The following is a 17,832-nucleotide window of genomic DNA, read 5'->3' as shown; positions in this document are numbered from 1 at the left end:
GGAAATAATTTTTACATTTTTTCACAGAAATGGATATCTTGACTTCATTTTATTTTACAATCTTCATTGCTGTTACAATATTCCTCCCTGTTTGTTGTAGTAATGTATTTCAGCCTTGGCTCTGGGTCTTTCATTTCATAGGGAAGGTGTTTCCATGCCTTTTCATGTTTTTATTAACTGCACAACTTGTATTTCCTGGTTTTCTATCCTCTTCACTCATGAATGCAAATTAACTAAATAAAAGACCCCACACAAATCCAAAACAGCAAACTGTGCCTGCAGTTAGGAGGAACGCTCCTAATCCACAAGTGAAAAATAAGGCTTTTTTTTCCTCCAGCCACGAAAGCTCCTTAGATGACTATTTTTATCCTTATCTCAGCAAACAGCTGGAAATAAGATCTCACCACAAACTCTCATTAGCAATAAAAAACAATCTCGGCCTCAATCTGGAGTTCAGTTCAGTAGGGATCCCTATGCTGACAAGCTGCCCGCCCGACCTGCTGCTGGCCACTGCTTAAAGTAAGAGGTAAAAGTGTAGAGAAGTACACCGTGTGGTGGATTAATTTCACAGTAATGCTAACATTTTGTGTTTAAGAACCTCAACTGTATGTGGCTTTGTTAATGTATTCTATCCGCGCTCGCTGGAAGCGGGCAAGAGGCTTAGCAGAGGCAGGCGGCGCTCGGTGCTGGCAGATCTGGCTGTGCGAGAAGGGGATTTGGTGGAGAGGAGACTCTCTCCGATAAAACCCCACACTAGGCGTCCTGGTTCACGCGGGAAACTGTGAGAAACGTATGAGAGCAGGTTGATATGATGTCTACAGACTTCTTCTGACACCTGACAGGCTAAGCTCTATGTGGATCTTAATACTTTACCATAAGAAACCATCAAACCATTAGAGGACACTCACGCTCTTCATTTTTAACTTCTATATGTTTCGTTCTAATGCTTTATAGGAGCATGTAATCTGTCTTAATTGAAATACAAACAAATCAGACTATTTTCTAATTAGACTCAAATCTGAGGCTCCATCTTGCTGGTCACATTATACCAGTCCTATACCAAATATTTGCTTTGTCTCCCATTCACTTCCTGTTGAAGCCCATAATTCAAGCATTTCCTGTTTTGGTCTCCAGCCGGCTCAGACAAACTAGCAGGTCAAAGTGTTGTGTTTGTGCAAGCCAATAGAGACACTGATCCACCACTTATTAGTCTGGCATGTTTTATCATTGTGTTTAGTGCAATATTACACTGCCAGACTACAAACTGCAACATCACTTTCGCAGCCTTTTTATAGGTTTGTGACTGTATATCAATATTTATTCGTTTCCCACATCAAAAATACAACATCGCATCTTTTTTGGGACTGCAGGCAGGGAGATATTGAGGACTAATGTTACTGTATTGTCTTGGTACAGACCATAATGTCTCCAACTTCGGGTATCAACAACTGTCTGAATGAAGTACAGAAAGCTGATATACAATGCTTAGATGTTGATCAGTTTCTTATTTCAACTTTACTTAACATTTGGGAAGATTGTCTTCTTTTATTAAATGAAAAAATTTCGTGTAGCAAATGTTTATATTCCTCAAAGTAAGGTACCTGAAAACAAACAAACAAACAAAAAAACTAAACTAACTGAAACCCTGCTGAGCAACGTGCAGATAATGAATTACAAACAGGCCTGTTCTAAATACATCTAAAATAGTGTTTAGAAAAAAGAAAGACATACATTTTCTGTATGGATAATGAAACTAAATGTGAACTCAAATTATACCTATTCCCTACATCACCATTACTGTATTGAGTGAACCCCAGTAGTCCTGACTCACATCGGTACTCTGCGCCCAGACGCAGCATGAGGCGGATGGGGAAGACCTTGGCCCAGGGCGTTTCCCACTTCTGTATCAGGATGCCGAAGAGGTAGGGCGGGTTGGGCAGCAGCAGGTCCTGCAGTGACTGGAAGGAGGGACTGATGTAGAGGAAGCCGCCATGCTCCTTACTGCCCAGGAAGCTCTGGGTGAAGAATGAGTGACTCAGGTGGCTCAGCACGTTTCCTTTAGGAGACGAGGAAGAAGGGGATAGGAGGAGAAGAGAGAGGTTAGTGATACAGGAGATGTGAGGAAGAGGAGGGGTTGGTGAAATAGGAGAAGAGAAGGCACAGCAGGTTAAAAAAAGCAGGGAATGATGAGAAGGAGAAAAATAAAGAAGGATGAAATGTAAGAAAAAGAGGAAACAAAAATGAGAAGCAAAGGAGGAAACAGAAAGTTGTCATCCTCTGAAAGGGGAGGTCTATGTTAATAAATAAATATATATGTATGTAAAGACAAAAGGCTTTTGGTGTATCCCTGCGATAAATGTGTGGATTAGGAGCAAAGGAACAATGAATAACAACTTATACTGCCTGCTTGCCCTACAATCTCATATTACCCACAAAGGGTTCATGTTACTAATTATCTGTGGGAGGGATGCCTGGCTTTAGACTCCACATAACGCAATAACCCTGATGGTATGACAAAGCTCAGTGGCTGGGACTTGCCAAAGCCAGCACTTCTTTGAAGACCTCACTGACTGCGATTTAATCAGGAACGACACACACAATATGGCTCCTTTCCACCAGCCTGAAACTGCTCCAGTGTGAATATGAAAGAGGAAACAGCCTGAGGGGAGCGCGGCATCAAAGTCACCTGATATTAGCAGATTTTGCTCTGCAGCATACGGAGTTAAAAACGCAAGGCAAGCTGTAGTGAGGTGTCACGCCTGGAGGGAGGGGACCTGACAGCAGGATGCTAATACGTGGACCATTTTTCATGAAAAGGCTGAGACGCAGTTCAGCAGTGGTGGAGGGTAATCTGATTTCCAAATAGAGGGCGGCTAGGTGCGCCTTTCGTCTGTACAGAACAAAACGTAGAGCTGGAACAATCCCCCCTTAACAATTATACTACATTACTTTAGGGGTACATCACTTATTACTGCAGCGCCGAACAGAGACAGGTACACTCACCTGTGGAACTCTAGACAGACAATGACTAGCTGCCATCTCACCCAAGAGGGGCCCATGCTGGCGGTGGACTAATTTCACAGTGTGCCGCCTGGTGGAGCTGTTGGTTGTGTTCTTACCACTGAGGGCCTCCTGGTAGAGCTGCACAAAGTGAGTGAAGATGTCTTTAGGGATGGTCTTCTCATCAGGTAGACACTGGAGCAGAATGACCACCTCTGCCTGGCCGACGGCGTGCATGCCCTTCGTCGTCACGTACCAACACTTCCTGTTTACATCTGTGGGTTGAAAGAACAGTAATCTAGCCTGTCATGACAGACATACAGGAGGTAGTTACCCAGTTACCTCAGATCCATTAACATTTCATAAGCTCCTTTCAAACATGTACACTGTAAATATGATGGCAATTTTACGGGATTGTCTCATGTCTGAATAAACACTGAAGTCACTTTTACAAAAAAGTCATAAGGGCAATCTTACTACGGACCAAGCAACGTTTCTGTAAAACTTATAATACGTTAATTGAGTGCCGTCAAATTTACATAAAGATGGATATCAAGCTTTTTTTATTCCATCTCGTTAATGCCCTAAATCGCTGCTTTGTACGGCACAAAGGCACTGACTGGCTGGGTAACTCACAGTTGACAAGCTTGACCATGGAGAGCAGGTTAGCATTGAGCACGAAGACCAGGGGGTCTGGGCCTCCCTCCTCCAGCTGCTGCATGAGGACGATCTCTGACGGCCTCTCCTCCACTGCATAGTCTGCATCGGGTGAATTCGGGTGGAGCAAAAGAAGGAGAAGAGGAGGGAGGAGTCAAGGCAAAAAATAGATGAAAGGACAGGACAGAACCGAGGGTGAGAGAGGAGTGGAGATGTCAGAGTGAGAATCAGAAGGGGGGGGGATGAGAATGATAAAAGGAGCTAGAGACCCTCTCAATATCTGAAAACCTCATCAATGCACTCACATGAACAAATCCCCCCCCCCCACCGTTGGCAATGAGAGGTCAAAACACGAGCCGTGATATAAAGCACACAAAAAAGCACACTTAACAAGCACAAACACAGCAGCTGACGGAGCAATGAGGAGGCAGCACAATGGTGAGGATGAGGGCAAGCACCTGTGATGTGGCCTCCCGTACCTCCTTTGACTCCGGTAGAGATGAGGATGGGAGGAAGCCCGTCCTCCGGGATCAGGCTGAGGGAGCTGCCCACCGGGGCAACGGGTGTGTGGACTGCCTGGGGATGGAGAAGAGAGGTGGGGGTCTAGGGTTAGATGTAGTTTAATGGCTTTGATTACACATCCATCTGGGTGCTATTGCTCACATGGAAAAGGGGGCATCTGAACAGTTTTCTTTAAAATAAGAATTATCCCTGACTAGCTTCTTGGTTTCTTTTGACTAAGAAACTAATTACACGCGAGTTATTCGTAGGAATTACCAAAACTGCTGGGAAGAAATCAGTTTGTTTGATAAATGATGGTAAAAATACTTCACGCCCAGAATTGGTGTACTTAAAGGGTAACTTGGGTATTTTACAACCTGGACCTTATTTCCCTATGGTTTTGTGTCTGTGTGACTAATTGGAACAAACTTTTTTGAAATTGGTCCAGCACTGAGCAAGTACGCTGCAGTCAGCAGCAGTGAAACAGGGCTGTAACAAAACCGTAGCGGGCAAATGCGCCCCATCAAAGTAAGTCCACTAAAGCGCTTGTTTTTGCCACTGACAGGCTCAGATTGTAATAGTAAGTGTCTGACAACATTATGGAAAGGGTCACTACAGAGACAGCTCTTTTTTAAAAATGGTAAAATCCTTTTTGTTTAACCACCCACCAAAGTCCATCATTTTTGCTGGTCTCCCGCTGCCTCGGTCGATTACTTTGTTTGTGTTACTGTGTAACTTTTTTTGTTTTGTTTAACATTTGACCACATTCATCAACCCTGTTTCCAGCAGCAGCAGGCAGCTATTGAGTTAGTGCCCAGCTTGTAAAAATAATGGAGCATTTAGCAGCTACAGGGGCCAGATATTTTTCTCAGGAGTTGGTGGAGACCAAACAGAGATAAATGGACTCACGTTCAATAGGTGGCCAGAAACACAACTAACTGAACACTAATTTTGATTCGGTTAGCTCAATGTGTGAACAGGCAACTGTTTGCTAACAATTTGAAACAAAACAGTTAAGATTAAGACTGCAGAGGCCAAGATATCCTGACTTTTAGTTCCTAGTACAAGTGAAACTCACTCACAAACACGGGATGCAAATTTATTGCATCTTCTGTTAAGGCCTCCCTGCCTGGTGAGTTTCTTTCAGACTCAATGCAACCAGTTTGTAACAGAAGCCTTCTGGTATAATTTACCATAAACACTATGCAACTCTTTTCACAGGCCGAGTAGCAAAAGCACAGTAGGAGCCCTGTACATCAATGGTTCACCAGTTTTCCACTGCTACTCATGAACTGCAGTAGTTTCCTCACTGAGTGAAACCTTTGAGTTCATGCCAGTATGACTTTTGTGGTGTCATGTGAAAGTCTGATTTTATATTCCAGCTCTGTCTACATAGCATCAGGCCATCTGAGATGAAGCCATTTAAAAGCTTCAACAATCATTCTGTTCAGCAGCCATGAATCATCCTGATGGGTGGCATTCAAGTCCAATGAGTGTACAACACGGCCACAAAAACAACCAGATTCAACTTTCAACTGTTCTGTTATTTGCTGTGAGGCAAACATGTACATATTTTCCTTTAAGCACTACAGGATTTCTAATTCTGATTAAGCAAAAAAGGAATGTTTCCTTTGAACTCCGTTTACAGTCTGTTTGTTGCAGTCTGTGACCCAGCCACTAAACCACCAAGAATCCCCCAGAAAGAGTTCTTTGGCTTCCTACAGCTAACTGCATAGTGGTTAATATGACCATACAAGCTAACTTAATAGTGTTAGCTGTGGGTGAATATTTGTCGTGCCAGGCCTACCTCTGAGAACTCAGAAGTGGAGGATTTGTTTGAATACGAGGAGACGGCCAGTGACTGGGAGGGGACTGGGCTGGAGGTCGGAGGTTTGGGGGACTCTGCTGTGTCTCCGTTAGGTAGCACCCCATCAGCAAACCACACTCTCCTCTGCTCCCGTGACAGGGATACTGAAGTTGAGATGCCCAAATAAAATTCAATTTTACCTTATTGTCTTACAGACACATGCACAGTGAAACAACAATAAAAATAAAGCATTTTTATTCTTGGTAAAAGGTTGTACCCTCATTGCCAGGCTGTTTCAGGACTCCGACGGGCACCATGACGGTAGGAGGAGGGGAGCTGAGCACCCCAGAGGCCTGGGCCTGCTGTAGAGGGGGCACCGTGGAGCAGTACTCTGCTGGGTTGTTGGGGTTCGGACTGTGGTTGCTTGCAGTGGCCGTCGTCTCCCACGATTGAGCTGACAGAGGCAGAAAACATCACTAGTATAAGTTAGGAAAAATGTGTCTAAAGTCTAAAAACTATAAAGATCACGGAGAGAGGTCTTTAAAGCAATACATCAAATCCTACATGTAAACAGGTGTAAAAAGTTTAAGATGTGTGTGTGAAAAACTGATATGGGCCAATGCTAATAGTATTCCCATACATACGTATCTCTTAATTAATGGACATCTTTTGCAGCACACACCGGAGTTGTTGTAGTATAACAAGCACAGGTTTATCTAATTTTGCATGTTATCACGGCTCTCTCTCCCTCTCCGTGTGTGTTTGTTTCTCCTTTAAGTGGGAATGTTGTTGACCTCTTCTGTTTTTGTGCAGCCTGTCCCCTTTCCAGGTCTCTATGGTGGAGAGGAGGAGGTGTGGCTCAGATCATATTTAGTGGGCGACACGTGAAGCTGCTCATTTGTCCTCCCGAGTACCTCCTTTTCACTTACTTTTTACAATCTACATTTTGTCACTCATCATAACTGTATATACTATGACTTTCTGTTGTGAATCTATATTGTGCACACAACACGCACGTCTGTACATCCTGGGAGAGGGATCCCTCCTCTGATGATCTTCCTAAGGTTTCCTAAAGGAGCTTTTCCTCATTCTAATCGAGGGTCTAAGGACAGAGGGTGTAGTATGCTATAAAGTTTGTAAAGCCCTTTGAGGCAATTTGTGATATTGGGCTATAAAAATAAGAGGATCTGTTCCAATATGTGGCCCAGTAAGCCATTCTAATGCATTTGTAATTAATGGTGATTACACTTGTGCCTTTCCTGCTATGACATGTCAAAATGTCTGCAGTGAGACATTTAAGAAATTTCATTTCTGTCAAGTGAGAGTTTTGAACAAAAAAAGTCATGCTGATGCAATACTTTTGTTGTCTTAAAGCTTCCCCCCCCCCACACACACACACCCCTTTGCTTTCTCTTCTTTAAATATTCAATGAGTACAGTCTTTTTTTTTTTCTTTTAAATGGAGCAACATCCTCTGATACATATCATTTATGTGTACGTTTTGTATATGTAAATGCATCTGTTGTAAAGAACTAACTCTCTACTTGCAATGATGCTCACCACTCATCAGAGCAGAATGACAGATGACACAGACACGAGCCTCCTTCCTGTCCATGTACGTGAGCCTGCACTTTAGGCCGCAGCACGTCGCACAGAACACCTAAAAAAATAAATAAAAAACAAACCCACACACAGCCACATAGAAAAAGATTATTCGTAACCACATTCCTACAAGGGATAAGCACACTGGGAGAAAAACATTTATCCAAATTATGTTCCTTTATCTATGAAGATTTCATTTTTTTTTTTTTTTTTTATTTAAAAAAGGTGTGGAATTGAAAATAAGTTGTGATTTTTTCCTTTTATGGATATTAGTTTCCTTTACTTTGCCAGAACCTCAACGAGCTGCAGCTGTGTACAGGACACTTTAAATGGATTAGCACCTCCTTACACGTCATTATCCAGTAACATGTATTTAGTGGAACATTACACAGAGGGTGGATGATCCTTTTAATTTCATCATCATAAACTGGTTTGTGCATGATCTACCAGTCTGGTGGTGGATGCACTAAGGATCCCGCTGCGTCTGTTGTTTGCCGCCCCAGTGCTGGTGTCAGTATTACTGCAGTGCAAGCTCCTCCCTGCTCAAGTAGCAGAGAGTGTGTTTGTTTACCACCTAGGGAAATTAAGTAGCAGTCCGGCGATATTCCAGTGCAGTGTCAGCGACCACATATTCACTTTAAAGCACTGTGCGGACATCCCGCTGCATGTGTGGGTGGCTGTAATCATAGAAAGCTACCTCCACACCCACTTTCGGCAAGAAAGGCCTAAAAAAAGAACACATCTATTGTGTTTCATTTAATTTATCTCCTTACTCCACAGAGTTCAGAAAATCTCTTTTAAAGACACTTACGGGATATACAAATCATATTCTCCAGACGTAAGGGAACACTCTTATTTGGTACAGACCCCAACAAAAACCCCATCATAATTTTAAAAAAAATTTCCCCAGTGAAAATGAAATTACCATTCCCACCAAAATCTCTGTCAAAATAATTGCAATAGCATTTTCTTTTATCGTTTAGCTTGATTTGGTGGGAAAAAACAATTAATGTTTCAAAAGATCCCACAAGGCTTCAGTACCAGCTAACTCCCCAAAATAGAAAATGTAGAGAAAGACAGAAAAAAAACAAAACAAAAACAACCTTCCATTCTGTCATACACATAATGCTGCTATGCGGTGCTACTAAGTGACGTTTAGTGCATTCCAGGAATTATTTTCTGCTGAAGTGTGTAGTTTTCCCTAAACCTGCATTGACAGGCTAACATAATTTGGTAATACCCAGAATGCCCTTTGAAACTACTTTTTGGCATGGGTTTTTCAATGTCATGCACCTTACTCTGGATGATGGCGCAAAATGGATTCGCTTTAGTTCTGAATGGTTGACCCCAAAAATGACAGCACACTGTCTAAGTTTGGTCAATTATTATGGGATCAATAAATAACCAAACAACAGAATTGGCCTAGGTATACCAGGTGTATTGCTATAATCATTGTTAAAACACATTTTAACAATGATTATAAAAGCAGCTGTAGCACTCCACTGACCTTGCCACAGGCCCTGCAGTGGTGCCTCCTCTTGGTGAAGGTGAACTTGACATCACATTTCATACAGACTGGAGCCTGAGAGTCGGGAACCCACACAGGGGCAACTTCTCCCAGGGAGCTTGCAGGTTTCCTGCACAGAGTGCCCTGTTGACCTGCCTGGAGGTCATTGTCTGGGCTCTCTGAAGGCATCAGCAGAGGAGAGTGGACAACACCATCTCCGTTCACCCCGACTGCACTCTGATCAGTGCCACTGAGCGCAGTTTCAGAGGATGTGCCTCTCCGACACTGGTTCTCATGGTTTTTGTTCTTGCCGACGGCAGATGGGCCGAGCTGATTTAGGACCTGGCCCGACAGCTGCTGTGGGATCTGGAGCTTGAGGCTGACTGGCTGCTTTGGTCGTGCCCCTCCGTAGGGAACACTGACCGGCTGCAGCCGATTGTTATTGAGTTTTGGTTGGATGCTACCTGACCCCACTGCTCCTCCTTCACTGCCCTCTTGCTTGCTCTCCTCCATTTCTTTCTCCTCAGTGACAGAGTCCTCTTTGGAGGGGACAGGAGAGGGAGAAAAACCCTCCTCCTCCTGCTCCCCCCTCTCATCTGCCTCCTTAAGCTTGGGATGGCTACTGCTGTTTTGCTCCAAACCATTGGGAAGGCTGGTTATTCTGAGGAGTTGGTCTATCTGTCCCTCTGGACCATATCTCTTCTCCTCCTCCACTTCAACCCTGTCAGGGGTAGATTCACCATTCTCCTCCACCTCATAACCAGCCTGAACGTCTCTCCCTCTACTCAGAACACTTTCTATCTTCTCTTCCTTTGAGTTTGCAGTTTGTTTTTCTTGACCATTGCCCTGTAAAACAGCTGTAACAGCCTTATCTTTGACATCTTCCCCATTTTGTGTTGTTGGTTCCACATTCGGATGAATTTCTGGGGACAGAGTTTCTTCCTGTCCTAATCCAACCTCAAAGGTAAAGTGAGTGTGACTGACAGTGGAGTCTCCTCCTCCTCCTCCTCCTCCTCCTGCTGCTGTTGCTGCTGTTGCTGCTGCTGCTGCTGAGGCAGCTCTCGCCTCCTGGTCAGAAGCATCAGGCCGGTTGTCTGGAGGAGCACTTATCGCCTTGCTGAGCCCATCTACTTGTGGGCTTGCAGGGCAGCCGTTCTCCACTGTACTACAGGCCGTCACAGGGGGCGGCGAGAGGTCGTCTGTGCCCACCAGTTTGCCGATGTTGGGCTGGGGAAGGGGTGGGCTGTGAACGTCTGCCGGCCTCTCCTCTACCCAGGATGGAGGTTCGGGACTGGTACGTCTCTTAGGGTCGGCCCCCGGGGAGACGCTGGAGGAGGAGTCGGGGAGGGTCTTGAAGGGAAGCGGACTCTCCCGTGGGCTGAGGTCTGAGTGGGCCAGGGCGGGGTTCAGAGAGAGCAGGTGGGCTGGCGGGGCCAGGATCTGGGTCCACTTGGCATCCGAGAGAATGGGACTGTCGGTCTCATCTGGCAGAAAAAGAAGAGATGACAGATTAACATGAATCTCGCTTTGCCTTCTTTATCATAAACGTTAGTCCTTATGTTTGTGTCTTATTTTGCATAGCTTGCAGGTTTTTTGTCACATTGAAGACATGAAACAGAAAATAGGAAGTGGCTACCAGCAAAGAGATCATGAACCTACAACAGCAAGACAGGAAGCCTCAAATGAACTGCCACAGAGAACTAATACAAAAAGATACACACTCCCAGGTGATTGAAAGAGCTAAAAATGGCAGAAACAAACCAGGGGACAAAATGAGAAATGAGGTTGGCATGGAGTGGGAAATTAGTGTGTGGATGGACTGGGAAATTCTGAGAAAGTGGGCCAAACAGCTTGGCCACCCCTAGGAGCAATCAGTCGAGCTGACACATAAATGCTGCGTTCTTCTAATATTTATTCAAAAAAAGACTCTCACATAGCCCTGTCAGCTACTATATTGCGCTCCTCCTCCCTCCACTGGAATTCATGCTAAGCTGTTTTAGTATGTGCTGTACCAGGTTCAAGCACACACACACACACATTCACTCACACAGAGTTAATCTGCCAAGCTGGATCTCTGGCAGAGGACACACAGATAATCGCTCACAGCCAAAATACACACTGAGCTCACAGTACCATCAAAATATGCTGTGTGAGGAGGACCGGCGTTTTTCTGGGGTCATCTTCCCTAAAGCAGTTTCTCGTTTATAATAAGCATAACGTTTGTACAGGACAGCTGGGCGTCTGCAGATACACACGGCTCAGTAATGCAGTGTTTACTTTACAATCACCAAAAATAACCCCTGTTGAAGCGGCGTTTCAAAAAGGCGGCCATAATACAACTTCTTTACTTAAGTGTTAAGGAATGAACTGACAGACCTCTTGTCTTGCACCAATAACACAGTTTCACACAAGCCCGAGGGAAATGGAAAATCCAATTAGTCCTATTCCCTCTATGCACACCCTCAATCCCCACCTGCAAATGTTACGCAAACTCATCGGGCGGTGGCTGATTGTCTGGCATCTTGATGATTTACATCGCGACATCCTAACCACAGCACCTCTGAAACTTTAATCCCACAGCTACGCCTTGGTTCCATCAGTCTTTTATCAAGCACAGTGACTCATTGTCTGTCCCCGTCTCATTTCTAACAGCAGCTCACCTTCGTTCTGCTCAAACTCGTCCAGCACCTTGTCCAGGTTGAAGGCCTCGGCCTGGAAGTAATTCTCCATGGGTCAGGAAGCTCCACCCTGCCGACAGCCGCGTGAACCTGGAAGCAGGAAGAGCGTTTCCTTAATACCAAATCCGTTCACATTTCCATACTGTATGCAAATGTCCCCCGTGGCCTGAATCATATTTCCTTTTTCATATCTTTGTTCTCTACTCACTTTAATACAATTTGTTTAAGTAGAAATATCACCTCCAACTCTTTCGCTGTTACTTCTCATTTACCTCCGATGCAGTGCTCTCTTCTGTGATCACTCTGGGGTCACAGATAATGAAAGGAGGGTTTGGGTAAGTATGAGTTAAAAAGGATTTCTTGATTAGGAAGGTTATGGAGTGAATTATATGACAGCAACAAGGTGACACCAAGGATATGAATAGATCCAAGGTGACATCTTTAACTCGCTTCTTCTGACCAACAGTCCCAAACCCCCAAATATTAAATTTACAACGCAAAAACAGAGAAAACCAACAAATCTTCACATTCAAGAATTTAAGCGGCTTGCCCGGTAGCTCACCTGGTGGAGCGGGCACCATGTATCCTGCCTGAGTCCTTACCGCAGCAGCCCGGGTTCGACTCTGGCCCGGGCCCTTTGCTGCATGTCATCGTTCTCTTTCTTGCCTACCTTTCCTGTCTCTCTATACTGTAACTATAAAGTAAAGCGGAAACGCCAAATAAACTTTTAAAATAAGTTTTGCATGAAAAAAACTGCTTTTCAAAACAGTTGCGGATAAGTTTTCTGGCGACCGGCTAATCATTTCAGCACCAGATGACACAACCACCCAGATGACATGAGCATGATGTTTACTTTTCCAACTATCTCACAGCATGTTCTTATTTTCTTTGGGTCAGGAAAAGGACATAATTTTGTAGAGATTAAGATAAAGTCTGTACTGTAGCTCTAACCATTTCTTAGTAAGCAAGACCTGTCATACTACAACAATCTGTGGAGGTTTGTTTGAATGATCGCGCTAAAACATAAAAATATTCTCTTAGCTGCTACACTGACAGCTGTTGACCGTTTTCAACGTGAAACTCAAGATAGTATTATGCAAGTCATATCGCAAGTTAAATTTACTTCGGTGTATATCCAAGCATCCAAGGCCAGCAAGCTCTATGGGTTATTTAGGTATTGTTAACTTTATCATGATGAACTGTTTGTTTTATAACTTGAAAATTACTATGTTCATTTCTATACTTAATACTTGTATATTTATGACTCCTGTATATAAAATTTAGCCATGAAATAATGTTCCTGTCTCCATCAGTCGTCACCTGCACAGAGGTCCTCCTCAGCAGTCCCAGGCGGTGGCTTTTCTCAGCGGTTTTCCCTCTCAGTTCTCACTTCACCCAGTCTGGCAAGCGCCCAGCGCCCACACCTTACGACAATGAGGGAAACACAATTCATTAAAGAGCTGCTTCTCAACCTGTGTGGCAAAGCACCCTGCTTCATTACAAGATGACACAATAAATATGGTTACAGCAAAAACAGTGAACGTCCTACATGCTCACAGTATATGAACTTTTAGATGATATCAAAAGTAAACCCAGCTAATAGCCTGCTTCATGCTTAATATTTCACTTCAGGTGGGTGAAAGGTGCATAGCCTCAACACCTGAGTTTTATTGGTGAACAGACGGTCACAGTGGTGAATGATACTTCTTTATTTTGAGTACCACTTGGTGGTTTAGTTTAAAACTCACAATTCATCTAGAAATCAAATAAAGCTTTGTATATTTGGTATGTTGAAGTGGAGCCAAAATAATAAGTCAATCAATTAACAGTCAGTTGGCAGAAAAGCAGCTACTACAATAAACAATTAACTGTTTCAAGCAAAAATATCAAATTTTACTGATTTCCAGCTTCTCAAATGAGATGATTTGATGCCTTTTCTTTGTCATACACAATAGGAAACTGAATACCTTTGAGTTTTTGAATCATTAGCTAAAGCACTTTTTTAAGCATGAGACACATTTATGAAATAAAGAGAAGAATCACATTGCGCCTCCACCCATCATACTGACAATGAATAAAAAAAAAAAAACATCTTACATTAGGGCGGACGCTCTAGTTTCAACACCTTCAATTGATCAGTAAAAAAAATAAAAAATAAAAAAACTAGCTTATCGTGTGCTTTGCACATTATCATACATAGTGAGGAATTACCCATCCACGCTCGACAAGGCAATCAGAGTCGTGAATGGAAAACGGTGGAAGCCTGAATCACTGCACAGTAAAGCTGCCCAGTCTGTCCTTGCTGATGAGAAGACCTTGGAGTGAGGATGTGATGATGTGAGGCGTGAGGAGGTGTGTCGCCGTGTGTGTGTGCACGCACAGCTACAAATGAGTAACTGCCAGGCTGAACTCCTGGGTCATTCTCATAAGGACAAGAGCGACCAGGGATTACACGAGAGACTAGATATTTCGCAGAGCAAAGGCCCTAAAGAAAGGAGCAGAGTCAACACATTTTCCGCTTATTTTAAAGGTGCAAGCATGGGCACGCTGTCAGCACAAAACAGCGAAGGCACCGGACAGCACATGTAGTGTGTATTGTGGGTCAAACCAATGCTGCAACACCAAGAACGAGGACAACACTGCTATCAGAGCAAAAAATAAACAATTGCACTGACTACAAAAAGGCTTCTTTAAAAGTAAGAAAAAACAAAATTAATAATCCAACATCAAATGAAACAAAGCAACAGTGCTTTATTTAGAGCATTATACAAAACTTTAAGCAAAAACAGTCCAGATGGAATATAATGACTCAGTTTAGACACAACACAAGCCAAAGTGACGTCAATGCTCAATCAATACAAGAATGAATTCTACTTGCTAAAATAAATATAAACTATGACAAGTGTTTTTTAAATCTACTCCACCTCTACTGAGTGCATTTAGGAAAGTCCAACACGAGTCACCTGCAAAACATTGCTATCAAACAAAATCTTACTTATTTGTTTAAGAAGACGTGAATAAATATATAATTTGTGCATCTGGTCAGGTAACCCAAATGATTATGCATTTGTGAGGAATAATGCATTTAACATAATGTAGCTCAACACAATAACAGTTTGATTATTGAACTTTAGAAATACTAGGTTGTACTATATAGTACTAACTTTTGGTCCAGAAACAAAAATCTTGATACCTCAGAAAAATACAAATCTGTTTTGATGCGTGAACACAGAAGAGGAGAGAGGTACAAGGAAAGACCATACTCAAACCAGAGACGTTGCTACACAAATTGGTAAAAGTTTAATTTCAGCAGGAACTGCTGCTAACTAATAAAATAAGGTAAACAAGGAAATTAATCTGACCAGACATTTGATGGGTTCAATACCTAGCTCTACTCCTAATCGCCATTGCAATTATTTAAATTATATTTTTCAGTCCTGACAGCATGGATTTGATTATAGTAACATTACCCTCTACAAGGGAAAAACAAACATTAAAGTCCTAACCATTAGTTATTTCTTGTGATATTTATTTACTGATTGAAGCTTGACCAATTTAAACTGCAGGTATTTTAGTAAAATCATAGAACAAAACTGTTATTGACCAACTCCAACATGAAGCTGTTGATGTGATGACATATGAGCAGTAGTAATTCAGTGTTGGACCTGAAGTCCTACTGAAGTTGCTTCAGCAGGCGCAAGCATGAAAACGACCACGTGTTTAAAACTAAAAAAAATCAACAGGCGAAAAACTGAAACTAAAGATGATCCAGTTTGGTTAGGTAAATCACCTTCACTTTACCTGAAGCGACCACTCAATGGGAGCAACATCTAAGCACCGAAGTTCAACCTTGTCCAACCTCTGCACCTTTTACTTCAGCAGAGGGGGTTTCCTCTGTGCTGACTTCGTCTTGCACTGTAAGAGCCTGAAAAGCTCCAGTGGACTGAGGGCCTGTGCACACAGACAACACTCACACAAACACATGTGAACAAACACGCACACACAGACACGCCTTCATGAGGACAGGAGCCTGTCCCTGATTAAGATTTAATTACTCTGCAGAGGTATTGAATAATGCATCTTTAGTCAAAGTGCGTGAAGGAGTTGTATTTTTAGACATGTAAACTTGGGAAGATGCTTTAAAGGAGACATATGTGCATGAGAGTGTGCCAGTCAGATGGCCTGTATCACTAAAGGAAAATGGTCCTGCGGCTACATGATCTTAATAAAATGCTCCAATTCCTCAATTAATCACAGACGCAGGCAAGTCCATGTGGTACGGCCTGTATATAAGAATATAAAGATTGTGCATGACAGTGGAGCTCACCTGACGGTTATTCTAAATTATCTACAAACTGTGTGCATCACAATCTAAAAAAATCCATGATGCCGTCTTAAAATTATTTCTAAATATGAACTGCTTGTTATCAAATCAAACAAGCAGTTGTTCACATTTGTGTAGCTGTAATCTGTAAAGGTTTGATATCTTTAACCGTTCTAGCAGCAGGATGGTAACGCCGGTCGGTCAGTCCACCACTTGGGTCCTGACTGAAATATCTCAATCTCTCTTTTAGATGGATTACCATGAAATATGGTACAACTCTTAATGTTGCACTCATGATAACTTTGTCACTAATTGATCCTCTGATTTTTCATCTAGTATCATCATGTCAAAATTTCTATTGACCAAATACCTGCCCTGTTAGCATGCTAACACATGTTTATGCTAAACTAAGATGGTGTACACATTACATCATCATGTTAGCACTTCTTAGGTTCTTAGTCTTGTCACTTGATACATGACTTAAACCACAGATAACCAAAATTGGAATCCGTTTTATGTTAATTCTAATAACTCATAATTTCAGCACTAACTATTTGTAAAACACTACAATAATACTGTCTTTAACTTCACCGACTAATCTGATGATTGCTCTGTCTTTTTAGAGATTGTTTGGTCTGTCAAATGTCACAAAGCAGTAAAACATTTCCATCACAACTTCCCAGACAAGAGACATCTTTAAAATTACTTGTTTTGTCCAACCACCAATCCAGGACCTAAAGATATTCAGTTTAAAACAGAAGAAAATCTGCAACTTATCACAGTGGAGAGGCTGGATACAGAAAATATCCTGTGTTTTATCTTGATAAGTGGGTAAAGACAACTAATCAATCAGATTAAAAAGTCAAGTTTAGGGCTGCAACTAACGATTATTTTCATATTTTCTCAGTTAATTGATTTAGTTGTTTGGTCTGGTGAAAAAGCTCATTTTTGTCCTCAACCCAAAGATATTCAGTTTACTGTCATAGGAGTAAAGAAACCAGAAAACATTCATATTTAAAAAGCTAGAAAAATAGATTTATTTTTCTTTAAAAATGAATGAGTCGATTTTCACCATAATTACTGATTAAGTTTACAACTAATCGATTAATAGTTTTAGCGCCAGTCAGGTCACTGCACAGATAATGAATTATGAAATGAGGCCTACCTGTGTGTCAATATAATGACACTAAAACGCATATGAAAAAGGGGCAAAACATAAATAAGGGAATTTTGTAAATTGGTGTAAAAGTGTAAAGTATAATGTTGAAACATGACTGACAAGATCAGGGTTTCCATTTTTAAACATCAAGCAAACTGCAGTTGATCCCCATTCACCAGCCTACAGTGTCAGCCAGACATGCTAATAATGAAATGGCCTAACAGACTACTAACACGATAAACCATGCCTGACTGGACATCCTGGCATGGCAGTAAAATTAAATAAGACAAGGCCATACCCAGGGAGGAAGCTCGGAAAAACTAGAATGCTAAAACAGTTCATTAAGTCCTCGCTGTCAGACCAAGACTCTTGTTTCCTTTTGTTGTTTCCTGTGAGAGGGCTGCATTCACTTCCTCAATCAGGTGGATTTCCTTTGCAATCATTAGTGTTGTTTTGTTGTGTGATATATATGGAAATAAAATTCATTTTGGAGCTAGTTTAGATGAATACCACTTCCATATTTTGGGATTTTTTCCTTCAATATTCTTTTTTTCCTGGTTTCTTTCCTTCCTTCTGATTGCTTCTTGTGATTTCTAAT

The 17,832-nt window shown here is 42.3% G+C and overlaps 1 protein-coding gene across 5 annotated transcripts in view; it reads right to left on the bottom strand.

Annotated features, from left to right (window-relative positions):
* zfyve9a (zinc finger, FYVE domain containing 9a) overlaps positions 1-17,832 on the bottom strand; it is a 33,446-nt gene that overhangs the window by 9,994 nt on the left and 5,620 nt on the right. The window contains exons 2-12 of one of the 5 annotated variants that reach the window (XM_046052781.1): positions 13,072-13,175; positions 11,960-12,054; positions 11,734-11,841; positions 9,074-10,557; positions 7,525-7,624; positions 6,243-6,419; positions 5,966-6,129; positions 4,116-4,233; positions 3,637-3,759; positions 3,120-3,275; positions 1,832-2,056 (exon numbers count right to left, since the gene is read on the bottom strand). In XM_046052781.1, coding sequence (XP_045908737.1) covers positions 1,832-2,056; positions 3,120-3,275; positions 3,637-3,759; positions 4,116-4,233; positions 5,966-6,129; positions 6,243-6,419; positions 7,525-7,624; positions 9,074-10,557; positions 11,734-11,803 — 2,617 coding nt within the window. In that variant the 5' untranslated portion in view covers positions 11,804-11,841; positions 11,960-12,054; positions 13,072-13,175. The remainder of the gene's footprint in view (positions 1-1,831; positions 2,057-3,119; positions 3,276-3,636; positions 3,760-4,115; positions 4,234-5,965; positions 6,130-6,242; positions 6,420-7,524; positions 7,625-9,073; positions 10,558-11,733; positions 11,842-11,959; positions 12,055-13,071; positions 13,176-17,832) is intronic. The other 4 variants (XM_046052780.1, XM_046052782.1, XM_046052783.1 and 1 more) reach the window with 4 other exon arrangements.

The sequence above is a fragment of the Micropterus dolomieu genome, linkage group LG06 (genome assembly GCF_021292245.1).
Source record: "Micropterus dolomieu isolate WLL.071019.BEF.003 ecotype Adirondacks linkage group LG06, ASM2129224v1, whole genome shotgun sequence".
In the NCBI taxonomy this organism is placed as follows: domain Eukaryota; kingdom Metazoa; phylum Chordata; class Actinopteri; order Centrarchiformes; family Centrarchidae; genus Micropterus; species Micropterus dolomieu.
The sequence above is the reverse complement of the archived record's forward strand: the minus strand, read 5'-3'. Positions and strand labels throughout refer to the sequence as shown.